General features: G+C 41.1%; 1 protein-coding gene across 24 annotated transcripts in view; it reads right to left on the bottom strand.

Moving 5' to 3' along the window:
- Positions 1 to 18,029, bottom strand: part of EPB41 (erythrocyte membrane protein band 4.1) — a 166,447-nt gene that overhangs the window by 4,863 nt on the left and 143,555 nt on the right. For 10 of the 24 annotated variants that reach the window (XM_036348073.1, XM_036348077.1, XM_036348074.1 and 7 more), the window contains 3 exons: positions 8,218 to 8,346; positions 2,120 to 2,221; positions 847 to 927 (listed from right to left, as the gene is read on the bottom strand). In XM_036348073.1, the coding sequence (XP_036203966.1) occupies positions 847 to 927; positions 2,120 to 2,221; positions 8,218 to 8,346 (312 nt within the window). Of the gene's footprint in view, positions 1 to 846; positions 928 to 2,119; positions 2,222 to 8,217; positions 8,347 to 9,581; positions 10,032 to 18,029 lie in introns of those variants that run through there. The other 14 variants (XM_036348079.1, XM_036348068.1, XM_036348067.1 and 11 more) reach the window with 5 other exon arrangements.

Raw genomic sequence — 18,029 nt, 5'->3', positions numbered from 1 at the left:
ACAGAGGCCACAGCGTCACTGCTCCGGCGCTCCTGTCAATGATTCCAGAAGCATCTGCAGGCAGTGTCTTCCACCCCCTCTTCTCTGCGGCATTAGTTCTAACCTCACTGGCAGAGAATCAGGAACATTAATCCTGACCTTATTATTTGCTAATTGCTTGTAGCACACAATTAGCACCTAATTAACATAAAAACATAGAATTTAGCTCTCAGAAAGGCCCAGAAATTATCTAGATCAACGTACTCTTTTAGGAGAGGGAAAAAAAAATCAGAGTTAAAGTGATTCGCCCGAGGCCACACAGTGAGTCAGTGATAGATCTAGGGCAGAAATCAAGCCCAGTCTATGTCCCCCTAGTTGTCTCCTCAGCTAGACAGCCGAGGGTAGAGGTCATGCCTTCCTTTGGCTTCGCTATCACCTGCTGTCCCTAGCAGAGGCTTAGGGCCCGACATCCCCACGTAACAACAGCGCCAGTTACTTGGAGCCCACCTTGTGCCACATGCTGTGTCTCTCTTCAGTCTTACAGCCTTGGGAGGAAAATGCCCATCGTACAGATGAGGAAGCGGAGGCCTAGGGAGCTGAGAGCTAGGATTTGCTAAGAACTAGGATTTAAACTCAGCTGTTTGGAGTCTGAAGTCCATTTCTTCCTATTACACCTCCTTGCTTCCCCAGTCTACGGCCCGCACCCACAGCCTCTGTGATCTGATTCCCTCTGTCTTCCTTCTTGCATAAGAGCGACAGTAGCTGAGGGGGCTCTTTGGAGGTGAAGCTGGCAGAGGTGTCTTTTGCATCCACCAGTCTTCCTGCCCAGGACCCCTCCCATGCCCAGGGTCTCCTCAGCATTCCCACCTGGTCATGGTCAATATCGGCATCTCCTGTGATCACAATTCTCTTCTCAATCCGGGTCTCTGATATCCCACCTTTGACCGTCTGAAACCAAAGGGAGGGGGTCATATGAGAAAGAAAGAAAAAGAAACAGCAAGAGATTATTCTGAAAGTTCCACTCTAAATTTTAATCTGCTGCTAGGTTCTGGATAGGATAGCTTCTCACCTACTTGTCCAAAATCTTGGCTGAACCTGCTAAATGAACACACCTCTATCCCCTTGGGTTGCTAAAATCTTCAATAAGTGAAACCGAAAGTCAGAATTCTCTAGTTGTTTATTTTCCCCCTTTTCTTTCTCATAAATACCACAGAAATTCAGTGAGTAAACAAAATAGGTCTATTTTGTTCCTTCATTACTGTATATTTTATTTGACTATTTTCAGGAGGGGAAAAAAAATCAGAAGACTGACCAAAAGCCTCACACAACTTGAAAGTGGGTTCTTTACTTTAAAGCATTTTCATATTATTGATGTCAAAAGGGCCTCAAATAATCCCCTCAGCGTGGCCTGGTTTCCCGACTTGACACATGAAGAAAACCAAGGTCTAGGTATGCTAAGTAACTGGCTTCCAGTCATCCGTGTGTTGATGGGGGAGCTTGGTCAGAAATCTAGATTTCCTGCTTATAAGAACATGCATTTTCTTCCAGTGCTACAGCAAACATGGCTTGTCCCTGACTTCCCGAGAGCAGTCCCAATGTTAGATAGGTTGTCCCTCTTGCCCCCATAAGCACTACTGTGATAATTCCATTATTTCAGCATCCAAACTCTAGTTCCCATGGCCCTGATCCTGGACATGACATAAAAACTCCTTGTTGGACCCCGAGTTCTGATTTCTTGGCTTGGAAAATATGTTTGCATTATAATACCAACAAACTTGCCCTTATCGTTCCAATTTTAGTATATGTGCTGCCGAAGCGAGCACCAAACTTGCCCTTAAACTGACTTTTTAAACTTACCTCCACCACCAGATAAGAGACTCACTAATCGGAGAGACAGACGGATGTGAAAAGAACAACCACATGTGACTTATGAGACTAAGTAGGCAGGGGTACTCTCAGGGTCTCTCCAGGTTTATTCCTGGGGAAGCAGCAGGTCCTTCCACCTGGACACTTGGCATAATTTGGCTCAAAGGGGATGGAGTAGAAAACCCTGGTTTATGGACCAGGGTCGTTCCTGCAGAGAGGCAGTGAGCTTGCTGCACCACTGGATTCCAGCAGGAAGCACTGGCTGGTCTGTTACCTTGGTAATCTGAGTTGTGGTGGTGCTGCTGGTGGTCTCAGAGGTGATGGTCTGAGCTGTCAGCAAGACTCCTGGGTCCAAGTCCCCATTGCTCTCATCAGTCTACAGAGGGGAAGGAAGCACAACCCGTCATTATGCCTCAAAGGAAGCCTGGTGGGCAAATGCAGGATGCAGTTTTGCTCTTTAGCTGTCCATTCTAAATCAAACCCCCCGATTCCTTTACAGTGATCTCTTAATAAATCAAATTTTAAAAAATACCCTGGCAACATGGCTCCCTCTAAAAAAGTTGGAGGGGCCCAGTTTCCCATAGCACTGGGTCAGTAATAAGGGTAGATCAGAAAGAGGAGGCCGGGTGTAGCCGTAGGTTCAACAAGAGTCACAATAACTACGCACTGTCACATCTCTCTGATGCTCACACAGCACTATGAAGCAATTCAAAGGGCCGGGCCGAGGCCTATACTCCCAGGTAAGAAAACTCAGGCTCACAGAGGGAATGACTTGCCCACAAACTCAAAACTAGTGAGTGGCAGTTGTCCTCTCTACAGATCTGGAGCTCTTTATACACAGCACCCAGAACGGAAAGGGGCAGCCCCTGGTTGCTGAGGCATGGGTGGGTTCTGAATCCTAGGGAGAGCTTTCCAGAAAGGCCCGGGAAAGGCCAGGGAACCTCAGGCTATCTTCTTTGAAGATAGAGATGGGAGACTAGAACAATGAGGTAGGAAATGTCCATTTAAGGCAACGTGTAAGGAGATATAGACACTATCTCAAAGACATTTCTGATAACAACTCTGTTATTGAAATGGATCCTCCTTATTATAGGAGGGATTTAAAAGTATTCAGGCCCTGGCTGGGTAGCTCAGTTGGTTAGAGCATCGTCCCAATATGCCAAGTTTGTAGGTTCAATCTCTAGTCAGGGCACATACAAGAAGTAACCGATGAATGCATAAATAAGTGGGACAACACATCGATATTTCTCTCCTTCTCCCCCCCTCTACATTTAAAAAAAAAAAAGTATTCAAAATACAGTTCATCTATATGGAGAACAGGGCTGGGCTACTTCTTGTTTCTCTGGAGCTCACCACATTATGAGAAAGACAAACATTTTATGACCAGGCTGAGAAAGGACATTAGCAAAAAGGAAGAGGGATGGGATGGTTGGTAGGGGCCAAACTCAACTTGATGAAAAGTTAGGGCCTTTAGACTCAGACCGGCTGATTAACCCACAATCATTATGGAAACAAACAAGACCAGGAAGATGGAGGCTGCCTAGAGCAACATGCTTTTCAGATGATAATGATCTAAAATACCTGGTACTGGCATTGCACATTGTCTCAGAAAGGAATTTAGAGAATAGCAATTATTTTCACAAAAAATCCTGAAGCAAACATGTGTTAGGCCGCTATCTTTCTTTGCCACTTTATACAAGTCATCTGTATTATAAGCAGAGGCCTCCAACCTTTTTATGAGTAGGACTACATTTTATTAAGGACTACATTTTATTGAGATATGGGGTGGGGGATCAGGTGGAGGAAGGAGAAGAATTCCTAGCTGGGTTCCCTTCCAAGTAGGAATTTAGACAAGACAAAGAGAAGGAACATGGTCATGTCACCTAAGTCTCACACATATAGCAGTATCATACTGGGTATATTACTGGCTAGTTTGCTGATACTTTCTTTAGCCCAGACCCTCTTATCTACCTTAGCTTCAGGCTTAACTAATATTTACTGCACTCCTACTATGTGCCAAGCACATAATGCAACTGTTATCTCAATTACACTTAAGTAGGTCCTATTATATACTCACTGTATATAGTTAAGAAAACTGAGGTCCAGAGAGGTAAAGTAATTGGTCACAGTTCTATAGTTAATAAGCATTTGAAATGAGACTAAAAGCACGAAACTTCTTGTTTGAAGACTGAGGTTTGGGTCCCAGTTCAAATAACTGAGCAAGCTAGTCTGACTCCTCTGAGTTTTAGTTTTCCCATTTGTAACAGGTAATACTGTAGTAAGTGCCCTGTTTCCACCAGAGCATTGTTTTGAAGGTCAAAAGAGATTACAGAAATAATTTTATAAGTTGTTATATGAATATAAATTTGCATGCCAGGAGAGCTAAACCTTTTTATTTTTTAAATTGATTTTTAGAGCGAGAGGAAGGGAGAGGGAGAGGGAGGGAGGGAAGAAGAAAGGGAGGAAGGGAGGGAGAAAGAAGAGAGGAAGGAAGGGAGGTGGGGAGGGAGGGAGGGAGACAGAAACATTGATTGGCTTCCTTCTGCGCACACGCCCAGACTAGGAATCAAGCCATATCCTGGGCATTTGCCCTGGCCCGGAATTGATCTGGCAATTGCTCGGTGCACATACTGATGCCCAACCAACACCTGAGCCACGCCGGCCAGGGTGGGTAAACCTTTTTAAAGAGCTCCTCCTCTACTAAACCTGTGACTTTTTTTCTACCTTCCCTTGAACTCCTTACTCCTCCGTTTCTGTCTCTGAAGGAGGTGGAAGACAGAGGAGACATGGTTAGGATTTCCAACTTATACTCTTCCCACATCAGGCTTCTTTTCTTTGATCCTCTTACCAATGTTTCCTCACAACGGTACTGTGGCTCTGACAGTTGCTTATAAAGGTAAACATCCATTTATCCTGTGACCCGGCAATTCCACTCTGAGGTGTTTACCCAAGATAAGTGAAAACATATGTCCACAGAAAGACTTGCACACAAAGGTTTATAGCAGCTTTATTCAAATTTGCCCCAAACTGGAATCAACTCAAATGTCCATCAACAAATAAAAGGATAAACAAATTGTGGTATATTCACCCAATGGAATGCTATTCAACAATAAAAAACAGTGAACTATGGATTCATATGACATGGATGAGTCTGAAAAACATGTTCAGACACAAAAGTGTACTATTTCATACTCTATTTATTTGAAGTCCAAGAACAACTAAGCTATGATGATAGAAATCAGAATAGTTGCCGAAACCGGTTTGGCTCAGTGGATAGAGCGTCGGCCTGCGGACTGAAGGGTCCCAGGTTCGATTCTGCTCAAGGGCATGTACCTGGGTTGCGGGCACATCCCCAGTAGGAGATGTGCAGGAGGCGGCTGATCGATGTTTCTCTCCCATCGATGTTTCTAACTCTCTATCTTTCTCCCTTCCTCTCTGTATAAAATCAATAAAATATATTAAAAAAAAGAAAAGAAATCAGAATAGTTGCTAGAGGGGTAGGGACTGACTAGAAAAGTTATAAAGAAAGGAGTGATGGAAATGTTCTATATCCCAAATATGTCTTGGTTACACAGGTATATGTTTATCAAAGCCAATCAAATGCAACACTTAAAATCTGTGCATTTCACTGGATGTAAATTTGACCTCATGCACACACACATGCACATATACACAAACAGTAAAACCCTATTCTGGCTCCCTATCTCCTCTCACCCTGTTTCCCAACATGTAGAATTGTAGAAGAATAACAAAAAGATTCCTGGGCTTACTTGGCTGGCAATAAAGTAAAAATAGAAGTAGAAATACTTGTAACAAATAAATAATTATAATAGCCAAAAAGTATCTGGTGCTTATGTACAAGGTACGTTTTTCTACAGATTATTCACACCGTTTTTGCACTGTGCTTTTTCATGTATCAGTTTATCACATAGTCTATTCCCATCAGAAGCTTCTAAAAATAGCTGCCTAGACTCACCTTCATTGAATGTACCATAATTTATTTAACCTGTTTCCCACTGATGGACCTTTAGGTTGTTTCCATGGTAGTGACAACGTAAAGGGCTCCCTCCCATAAGCAAGTAATTCTTTCCTACATCCTCTGGCTAATTGTGTGCACAATCTTAAAGTCCTTTCCTATTCCTTCCTTTTAGTCCCCTTCACTGCCAAGTCCTACCTATTCATTCTCTCTCTCTTTCACATGTCCTCAGGCTACACTTCAGTTCCTCACCAGCATCTCCCCACACCTGCTTTCGTCATATTCCTGTCTCCAGGCGCTCCCCTACTTCAACATATGCAGCACACAGCTTTAGGAATCATCTTCCAAAATTGTTGCTTTCATTATGCCACTTTATCACCACTATTAAAAAACTTCAAGCGACCTCTCATTATTTACCAAACTCAAATTCCACGCTCTAGACCACAAGAAAGAGAAGGGGGACGCGTTCTAACATTACATGTCTGTGAAAGCACTAAGCACTTTACAGACGTCGTTTCACTTAGTCCTCCCCCAGATCTTGCAATGAGTGATCCAGCTAGTCATCCTGTAGGCCTTGGCCAAAATGTCACCTCCTCAGAGAGGGTTTCCCGAATGACTACTCCAGCCCCAAAGTAGCAACCTTTCATGTTAACTCAGATTGTTTAACTATTTTAGTTTCTTTATAGCACATATTACTGTCTGAAATTTATATATTTATTTGTTGTTTTATTGTCTGTCTCTCCTGATCAAATGTGAGTTCCGGAGGATATGGCCAGTGTTTACCTGTACACTGCTTTGGCCTAATAAATAAATGCTCAAGAAATATTTAGCGCTGGCTGGAGTGGCTCAGTTGGTTGAGCATTGTCCTGTGCAGGGAAAGGTTGCCAGTTTGATTCCTAGTCAGGGCACATGCCCAGATTTTAGGTTCAGTCTCGGTTGGGATGCGTGTGGGAGGCAGTTGATCAATGTTTCTCTCTCTCTGAAATCAATAAAATAAAAAATAAAAAAAGAAACAAGCAATGAATGCATAAATAAGTGAAATGACAACCTGTCTCTGTCTCTGTCTCTGTCTCTGTCTCTCTCTCTCTCTCTCTCCCCAAAAAATCAATAAATTTTTTTTTCTTAATATATTTTATTGATTTTTTACAGAGAGGAAGGGAGAGAGATAGAGAGTCAGAAACATCGATGAGAGAGAAACATCGATCAGCTGCCTCCTGCACATCTCCCACTGGGGATATGCCCGCAACCCAGGTACATGCCCTTGACCGGAATTGAACCCGGGACCTCTCAGTCTGCAAGCCGATGCTCTATCCACTGAGCCAAACCGGTTTTGGCCAAAAAATCAATAAATTTTAAAATTTTTTTGAAAGAGAAATATTTATTGCCTACGATCATGGAAGCCCCTGTGAGTGGGGTCAGTGGGAGTGGTGGACTATACAGTGTGGCTGCAATACATAAATGAATGAATTAACAGCTTGGTTTATAGAGGGTTTCTTACTGTTGGCTCCTGTGAATTAAAAAAAGAAAAGAAAAATAATTCAATATAAGCAACCCTAGCTCATTCAAATTGCCAATAATAAAAGAGAAAGTTTATTAAAAGTAGGACATAAATGGAATTTTAAATACTTAAATTCTTATGTGATGTTAAATTTAATTTAATTGCACTAATAGATTATAATTATTATAGCTGTTACTAATTTCTGCTTTCAGGCATGGTGCTCAAGTCAATTCCATGCAGTACAATGTTTTATAAAATCTTCCTAACAAAATCATGAAGTAGATACAGGCACTAACATCATGTGGACTAGAGGAGGGGATGGGCAGGGCAGCAAGGCTCAGAGATATTCTGTTATTTGCTTAAGTTAACAAGTGGAGAAGCCAGGACCTGAACTCAGGTTTGTTTGACCCAAAGCTCATGTTCTTTTTTTAAAAAAAATATATTTTAATGATTTTTATAGAGAGGAAGGGAGAGGGATAGAGAGTCAGAAACATCTACGAGAGAGGAGCATCAATCAGCTGCCTCCTGCACACCCCCTACTGGGAAGGTGTCTGCAACCAAGGTACATGCCCTTGACCGGAATCAAACCTGGGACCCTTCAGTCCTCAGCCCAACACTCTATCCAGTGAGCCAAACCGGTCAGGGCAAACTCATGTCCTTAACCACTACACTAGACTCCCTTCACTAAGTGAACAGGGTGGATATCAGCAATCAGATCCAAGACAATTTTGATTTTATAAAGTATGTCGGTTCATTCTTAGATCAGTGATCTCTACTAAAAAGAATGGCCCCAGAAAAGCCTAGTGTTAATTGGAGTAAATAATTAGAAACCATGTGAACAAAGGCTATTTACTGTGTTTACTCAGCCTTTGCCCCTGAGACATAAACCGCGTCCTACCTGAGCGGCCTCGTAGGTGATGGTCTTGGTCTCGGTGTGGACAATAGGGACGTCTTTGGTTGGGATCTCGCTTTTCGCGGCATTGGCCGTGTCTGAGATGGTGACGGTCTGAGTCTTCACCAGAGGAGGCTGTGAAGCAGTAAAGACACAGTTACCAGAATCTTCTGAAGGCTGTGGGGAATTAATCTTCTGACATTGATCTGATCAAAGTGACAGCTCTAATCAAGCAAAAGCCTAGCTCAATCTCTGCCCAAGACTTGGACACTACTCCAAAGTAGTGCTGACAAGGTGTCAAATCATGAGGGATATTAAAGAACAGCATTACTGCAATAACTTTCATATGCTTAATGGAAAGTTATAAGATCAGACAATTATGGCTGGTGATATAAAACACTTCAGACTGACCTTCAGAATTTGAAAATAAAACTATCTGCCAAATAGCAGTCACTTTTGTTGTCCTTGTGACCGTACCATTAAAAAAACCCAGCCACATTTTCTCCAATAAGTTCAAGTGGTACATGAAACAGCAGTGGCATTGAAATGCATTACCCTGAAATTCATTAATTTCTTTCAAATCAATGTCAGACATCCACTTTGGAGTAATTGAGAAGAAACAATATTTGGAAAACGGGAAAGAAAATAATCACTTTTACCACCACCTGGTGATTAATATCAGAATTTCAGAAGAATTAACATTAGTGGAATATCAAAGGCTTCTTGTCCATCAGTTCACCTTCCCCAAGACTATAAATCACCCTACAACTACCATTTGACTGTGATACAGTTATGTGGCCACCCACCTTAGCATAGAAGATTAGTGCCTATGATCATGGAAGCCCCTGTGAGTGGGGTCAGTGGGAGTAGTGGGCTGTACAGTGTGGCTGCAATACATAAATAAATTTTGGGAGCCTGAAATCTCATAATAAAATCAGTTACGCCTTCTAATTAGGAGTATTTGAGTTTTTTGAGCATGGTATCAGAACACTGTAGGTTCCTCATCATGTAAGTCTCAGAAATTCATCTCTTTACATCGCCCACACTTGAGCAAGGAAAAGAGAAACACACACCAGCTTCATAAAGGCAAACAGATGGAGTTCACCCTCAAAAGTCTTGTTAAATCATCAAGGGAGAAAGCATTTCATGGAGTTAATTCCCCTGACTAAATTTCTTTATAGTCGTCAAGGGCTTCAATTTTATTCTGTGATTTTGAGAAAAGCAGACAGACTACTACCCTCATTACCATCACCATCACCACCATCACCACCACCACCACCACCACCACCACCTCCACCTCCTCTACAGAACAGATTCTGGCCCTCTCCCAAAGTGAGTCATTAGACCTGCATCATTAAATCAGTTACTACCTGGAAACTTCGAATGAGGGTGGGGAACTGGTTACCCACACAAGAGTCAGCAAATGATCCATTTTGCTTTCCAAGTGGCTCTCCTGGTGTAACATGTTCTTCACTACTCTCTGCCTTTTTTTCACCAAGTTGCAGCTGAGAGGAAGCTGGTGATACTGAGAGCTTTAAGGCACTGGCCTGTTCCTCCACTCCTATACATTCCCCACTTGGGCCTCCTGGCATTTCCTTAATATCAAGATGGCCAGCAGCCCCCTGCTCCTTCTCTTCTGTTTCCTTGCTGCTTATGGAGAGGGAGCCACAGTCAAAGCTTTGTGGAGACTCCGCGGGGGTAGTCATTTGGCTCTTACTAGGAATTACTGAATGCTCGGGGCCCTCCCATTCAGAGTCAGGGTTGGTAGATGGCCCCTTTGTCACGGCAGCCGCCTCCTCTGTGCGAATGCCATTTATATTCTACAAATGAATGAACACATACAAAAGCAAGAAGATTAGGAATAAATGGGGAATATAGTAAACTCTGAGAATCAACAATGATTTTTAAGAGGCCTCAAAAATATTAATATTAATACTAATATAAACTAATAATCTTAGCTCATGAGGTAGTCAAAGGAAGAATTAAGCAGCTTAAGCAGTTCCAGCCTTATTTGGGTCATGATTCTAAAAGTCTGTTAATCTGAGAAGTAATTTCGATGTCCCTTGCCCTGTACCAAGCACTTTGTATTATTTTGGTCTTTCCTGTATAACATACTCTCATACTTAAAGGAGTTAGTTACTTTGCCATTCCTAAATACCCAACTCATTACTAGACACAGGAACAATGCAACCTAAGAGTCAATCAAACCATATTCTTGAGAAGCCTGATCAAGTTGAAAAATGTTTCATATCTCCAAGCCATATGTATCATCATATTAGCATCTAATGCAGAAGCTGAAATCTAGACTTTCGTTGGCAGTGATATAAAAGTTGAGTTCATCTGGCACAGGCTTAATTCAATTATTGCCATGAATTCAATGTAATATCAAAAGTAGTGAAACATTTCTGTGTAAATAAAATAAAAGTGACCCAGCAGCTGAGGTCATTTCTTCACAGATGAATGACTAACATCGGCAACCCCTAAGGGAAATGAATCCTGGAAACACAGAGTTCCCTCTGAGGCTAAACGCCTCACATCCCGGGAAAACAGATCTAAAATAAGTACTTTCAAGAGAATGTGGATGAGAAGAAAATGCCATAGTAGGCCTATTCCTAAAGTTTAAAGAAAGGCGCTGAAGGTGGAAGAGAAGGAGTTCACACTAGTAAGAAAAGAACGAGTCATTTGAAAAACGAACGAACAATCTAACAGAAGCCAAATGTCATGGGAAGTAACATATTCAAATACTCTCCAGAAAGCTGTAAATATGCCACTTGGGCCTGAAAATCTAGTTAGGGCAATTTACCATATTACATACCACATAGGAACTGGATCCCAGACAGGCTCTCTTAAGAAGGTGTTTCTGAACTAAATGACATATGCTTGGACCAGCTTACACATTTTAGTACCCACATCACTGCTGCTCCTTTACTTGTAAACCAGCCTACATTGTGATATTGTGATGAACATAAACCAGCACTCTGTTAAGGCAAGAGAAGAGGCAGTGTACCAAGAACTTGAGGCCACTTTTCTTCTAAGCCATCTTTTTTATTATTATTATTGATTTCAGAGAGGGAGAGGGAGAAAAAGAAAAAGATAGAAACATCAATGATGAGAGAGGAACATGATCAGCTGCCTCCTGCATGCCCCCTAATGAGGATTGAGCCTACAACCTGGGCATGTGCCCTTGACCGGAATTGAACCCGGGACCCTTCAGTCCGCAGGCTGATGCTCTGTCCACTGAGCCAAACCAGCCAGGGCTCTTCTAAGCCATCTTAAAACAAGAGCATCACAATTTCGATTAGGCAGGTCTTTCACTGACTATTATAAATTGACTAAGGACATTAAAAAATTGAATTGAGAAATGACCATGCAAACTGTCTCTGTCGGCAGATATAACAGAGATATATAAAATATCTTGCTAAGGTATATGATTTCATCATACTCAAAACGAGGATAATTCTCAATTTGACTTATAGGTTTCTGAGGATCAAATACAATAAACTAAATGAAAGCACTTTGTAAACTCTCAAGTATCATATAGATTCACTTAATTCAATCAACATTATCTGAGCACTTATAATATGCTAGGGCCTGGGGACACTAGAATGAACTTGTAATATTATAAACATACTAGAGGACCGGTGCACCAGTGGGGTCCCTCGGCCTGGCCTGTGCTCTCGCAATCTGGGACCCCTTGGGGGATGCCAGAGAGCCGGTTTTAGCCCGATCCCCGCAGGCCAGGCGGAGGGACCCCATCGATGCACAAATCCATGCACCGGGCCTCTAGTATGCATATAAGATCTTTGGTTAATCTCTTTCCGCCCTCTCCCCTGCCCCCTTCCCTCTGAGATTCATTAGTTTGTTCCATGTTTCCATGCCTGTGGTTTCTGCTCCTGCGTTGAGAGTCTGCCCCCCTGGTGGCCAGTGCGCATCATAGCTACGCACTGATGACCAGCCAGTTGGCTGGTCACTTAGGCTTTTATGTCTATAGACTAGAGGTCTGATGCACGAAATTCGTGCAAGGGCCTTGGCCCCAGCCCCTGCCCACCACCGCCATGGCCAGGGGTCTCTGCCGCCTCTGCCTTGGCCCCCGCCTGCTGCGGCTTTGTCTGGAAGGACATCCGGTCTAATTAGCATATTACGCTTTTATTATTATAGATTGTACTTTCTAAGGCACTTATCCTACCATTTCTTTGGGGTTACACAAGCTGATATAGAGAAATCAAGAAATAGATTAGCCCTAACCGGTTTGGCTCAGTGGATGGAGCATCAGCCTGTGGACTGAAAGGTCCCAGGTTCGATTCCAGCTAAGGGCATATACCTTGGTTGTGGGCACATCCCCAGTAGGAGGCGTGCAGGAGGCAGCTGATTGATGTTTCTCTCTCATCGATGTTTCCAACTCTCTATCCCTCTCCCTTCCTCTCTGTGAAAAATCAATAAAATATATTTATAAAAAGAAATAGATTAGCTGATAATAAACAAATAGGCTTTCTCAAATTGCTACATGCTAGCTCTGTGAATGGCACATCCAAACCTATATACATGGAGAGGAACTTTATGGCTTTTCCATATATATACATTTACAACTGAGAAGGCTAATTAATAACCAGGAAAATACCTAAGATAATCAATCAAGTAAGAGACAATTTTATACCAGTCTACTCAAGTGATAAGTGGTGGTCTGTCATCAAGAAGCCATTTATGAATTAAACGTTGTGTAGGCCAGCACCACCTGGCCCAAAGTTGCCTACTGCTGAGTAAAATTAGATCAATCATTTTTTTCAAAGCATAGACAGAGGAGACCAAGGGTAAAAGCTGTAGTCACAGTAATATCAATTCAACAAATATTTACTGATCACCTAATATGTGTTAGTCATTGGAAGGAAAGGAAAACTGATAACAGTTGAGCTAAATTGCCACTTACAGCATTCTCACATAAGTCAAATCCACCTCTCCAGTTGGCTCTGTTGTCCAGATCTCTTGGACAACACAACCAACGACTTACTGGACATCCTCCCAGGCATATGGAATGCAATATGCCCCAAATTAAACTCATCTCTGCTACCGTCTGGACCTGTCACCCCAACCTCCTCCATCATTTCTATTACGCTGGTAGACAGCACCATCATTCATCCAGTCCTCCATGCTAGAACCCTGAGAACCATCTTCAATGCCTTTCTTACACTCATCACCACCTCCCATAGATTACATCAGCAAGACATTCTATTCCACTTTAACGTCTCCCTTACCTACCTGCTTGTTTTGATCCCCACATTTACTATCTTCATTCAGGCTCTTATAATGCCTCACCTGGCTTACTACTCATGCATTAAACAGTGTTTCTTCTTAACTTCTTTCTTATCTAAAACCTTCCTTAAATACACCCTCTATTCTTCTGCTAAAATGTTATTTCTAAAAAAGAAACATTGAAAATTCCATTTTGCAGTTTAAAACCCTTCAGTGGTTCTTCATTGCCTTCTGGTTAAAGTCCAGACCCTTTAGTAAGACAGAAAATACTTTAAAATATGACTCCTACCTCTCTCTCCATCTTCACCCTGCTATACCTCCACACACATCCTTCTCTCCATTAATTCAAAATTATTTGCAGTTTCTAGAACAGAGCATGCTTTCTTTTGCCTCTGTGCCTTTGTAAGTACTGTCAACATCCTTCCTTCTACCTGGAAGTCCATGCTCAGCTCAAGGGTCAGTTCTTCTGAACGTTCCATCCTGGCTGCCTAGAGCAGGGGTCCTCAAACTTTTTAAACGGGGCCAGTTCACTGTCCCTCAGACCGTTGGAGGGCCGGACTATAGTTTAAAAAAAAACTATGAACAAATTCCTATGCACACTGCACATATCTTATTTTTAAGTAAAAAAACAAAACGGGAACAAATACAATATTTGTATTTGCATGTGGCCCGCGGGCCGTAGTTTGAGAAACCCTGGCCTAGAGTATGTTTAGATACCATTCCTCTTTTGATCCCATTGTACTCTGTCATTAATGCTTTAGTCATCAGTCTTTTCCATTAGACTATGAGCTCCTTGGGGGATAAGTACTTACTATATTACTTAGCTATATTACTATGTACTCTCTTGTACAGTTTTTAGAACCTAATAGATGTTAAGTAAAAACTTGTTGAAAGTATACAATATCCAGACTTGAGAACTTCTGCTTCGCCTTGTGCTATGCAAAAACTGAAAAGGTATGTTTAGAAAGAACATAAAATATGAGCTATTGTCTAGTCCAGCATTTTATCTCCTACATCAGTAAAATAAGAGGAAAACTAACATTATTACATGTTCACCATGTGCCAGGTACTGTGCTAGTCAAACATGTTTCCTCATTTAATTTTTCAGCTCACTATGAGGTGGGTCACTATCTCTATTTTATAGATGAAGAGATGGAGAGGTTAAGCAACTTAGAACTAGTAAGTGATGGAACTAGGATTTAAACTCAAATCAGTCTCTGGTTCTAAAGTCCATTTCTTTTCATGGTACCAGAAATCATTTCAAGTAGGACCAAAGGATAAATCCATCAAACCTGACTATACTTTTGAGAAATACAAAGGTTATCCAAAGTCTGCTTATCAAAGTTTGATTTTAGTGGCCAACACTATTCTTCCTCTCTCTCTCTCTCTCTCTCTCTCTCTCTCTCTCTCTCTCTCTCTCTCTTTCTTTCACATAAAGGGTTTATATTAAATATTTTAAGGATAGGATAGAGTTACATCATAATTATAAAAATCACTTACAAAATTAAAGATTTATATTGCGTATACTTCTAAATGGAGAGAACAGGGAACTCTCTACACATTGTATAAAATTAGCCGAAACCGGTTTGGCTCAGTGGCTAGAGTGTCAGCCTGCGGACTGAAAGGTCCCAGGTTCGATTCCGGTCAAGGGCATGCACCTGGGTTGCAGGCACATCCCCATAGGAGATGTGCAGGAGGCAGCTGATCGATGTTTCTCTCTCATCGATGTTTCTAACTCTGTATCTCTCTCCCTTCCTCTCTGTAAAACATCAATAAGATATATTTTTTAAAAATTAAAATTAAAAAATGAGCCTGCTGTGGGTCAGTGGTTGAGCATTGACCCATAAACCAAGAGGGTATTGTTTGGTTCCCAGTGAGGGTACATGCCGGGTTTTGGGCTCAATCCCCAGTACGGGATGTGCATGGGGCAGCCGACTGATGTTCTCTCATTGATGTTTCTATCTATCCTCCTTCCTCTCTCTCTGATCACCTAATATGTGTCAGTCACACATATCTCTAAAAAAATCAATAAAAACCTATTTGTAAAAAATGAATTCAAGCTTAAAAGATGAGGTCATTACCTAATTTTAAGATGCAAACACGAAGACCTCTGATGTACACATTCGTTCAAACTGCACTACAATGATAGAAAATACAAAAAAGCGCAGCATTTCCAAGGAACCACACACATTTCGAACATAATTATTTGTTCCTGTTTTTCTTTGGAGAACTTTCATTTTTTAAAATATATTTTTATTGATTTCATAGAGGAAGGGAGAGGGAGAGAGAGATAGAAACATCATTGATGAGAGAGAATCATTGACTGACCGCCTTCTGCACACCCCCTACTGGGGATCGAGCCCGCAACCTGGGCATGTGGCTTTGGTTGAAATCGAACCTGGGACCCTTCAGTCCAAAGGCCAATGCTCTATCCACTGAGCCAAATCAGCTAGGGCTAAAACTTTCATTTTTAAAAAAGATGATCAGCTTAAGGATGTTTTCAGCCACTACAATCTGTGACCATCAAAACAGTCCTCTAATGGGTCCACATCATTCAGAGATTCAAGCCCAATCACTTTGGGGTTTGGCACACAAAACAATAATAGGCATGCAATCTGGTTTGGAGGTAACGGTGGTTGTTCAAAGGTGTACAGTCCCTTCAAATGCCACATGTCACATACAACTGGAAAATCATCTTCTGTTGGCCCCGTGTTTGCTTCACAAGTGCACTTTATCCTATAACCACTGAAACAGCACAGTAAGCAAATATATAGACAACTGAAAACAAGTAAAAACAAAGATAAAAAACAAAAAAACCTAAATATCTTATTTTTAAATCTTTATTGTTGAAAGTACTATATATATCCCCCCTTTCCTCTAAATATCTTTAACATGCATTTTTCATTAGTTACATTCAACATTCTACTTAGAATACAACAGGTGAAAAACATTTAAGCAAAAAAGAAAAAAGAGAGAGAGGACTCATGGACATGGACAACAGTGTGATGATTGTGGGATTGGGCGGGGGGGAGGGAGCTAGAGGTGGAAGAGGGCATAGAGAGGATAAATGGTAAAGGAAAAAAGAAAACAAATTAAATTTAAATAAATAGGTAGACAGATAGAAAGAACAATCGATCAATGGAGAAGGCTGAAAAGCCAGAATAAAAAGATTGAGGCAAAAAGAAGATATAAAATCTCTATGACATAACACTCAAAATTTGGAATATAACATCAGAGAGAAATTTTAACTGACAATGTTGTGCTTTTGGCTATGACCATCAGGAAGGACAACTGGGTTATATAAAACTCTGAACAACTGCAAATACCAAAGTGGCCTGGTAACTTTGAAGGGAACTTCTCAGGGACATGAATATATGACTGCATCTGAATCATCCACAATGACAGACAAAATTGAGACTTAATGTGATTCAAAGGTGCTAATTCAGATGGGGTATCTACAAGAAAAAAGATGCTACAATAGAAAGACCAGCTGCTTGTATAAAGTACTACAAGGCTAACTAGTTGGTTTCAAAAATATGAGGAGGAAGAATGTTACACAAGTATTTAATTGAGTAGGAACACTATTGATGGAAAATTCTTAATTTTACTTAAAAAGTCAATGGTTTCCACTATGTATGATAGTTCAATATTTTCTTCGGTGGTGGTGATGGTGGTGGTGGTGGGGGGGGACAGAGGATCTTTTTTTTTCTAAAAGCTTTCTCTTGAAAACTATTTATTCAAAGGGATATGTTTCAGGATTATCAAACTCCATGTACGTATGTACTAGTACTTTGGGGTTATAAATGCCTCTTCTTGCCTTATTAGAGTGATCAGTAAGAGCAGGATATATTCCAAATATCAGTAAGAGCAGGATATGGTTGTTTTACAGTTGTTTTGCTGCCATTTCATTAAATGCAATCCAGAGTTTTGTGTGTGTGTTTTTTTCCCAGTAAAAACCCCCCAAAACCACACAGACTATATAAAGCCATCCTTGAAGGATTTATATATTTGAAGAGACTATCAGAACAACTGCAGTTGTGCTTACAAAACTATCTTATCCTATTAGCATCACAATGAAGAGAAATCCTGAAAATCTTTCTAAATTTTGCTACATAAGGAAGAGCCATATGTCTTTTTCTGGAAGGTCTATGTAGTGATTTCTGCTCCATACATGTGATCACTTGTCCCTGCTTAGTGAAGATCAACTTTACCTTTGGGTAACAATACAAAAACAAACCCTTTCTCTGTTAAAAGAAAGACAAGAGCCTGGTGTTGTCTTATTTTTATGTTTCTATATATTAAGATCCCGGGTAGGCAGATAAGTATGAAGTGAACAACAGAAGTATCACTGCCAACATTGCAATGTGATTTCGGGGAAGTATTTTCATCTCAGGACATGATTAGATGTTGGAATAAGGAAAGAAGGCAAAAATGCTAACTTCAAAGACCAAACCCTCCTCTCGATAATGTGATGTTTCATTTCTTATCCATTTAAAAATATTTTCTTATGTATATAATTATACACATGAAAAAGACCTTAAGGTATATTATACTAAAATATCACTAGTGGT

This window comes from Myotis myotis, unplaced genomic scaffold (assembly GCF_014108235.1).
Source record: "Myotis myotis isolate mMyoMyo1 unplaced genomic scaffold, mMyoMyo1.p scaffold_m19_p_2, whole genome shotgun sequence".
NCBI lineage: Eukaryota > Metazoa > Chordata > Mammalia > Chiroptera > Vespertilionidae > Myotis > Myotis myotis.
The sequence above is the reverse complement of the archived record's forward strand: the minus strand, read 5'-3'. Positions and strand labels throughout refer to the sequence as shown.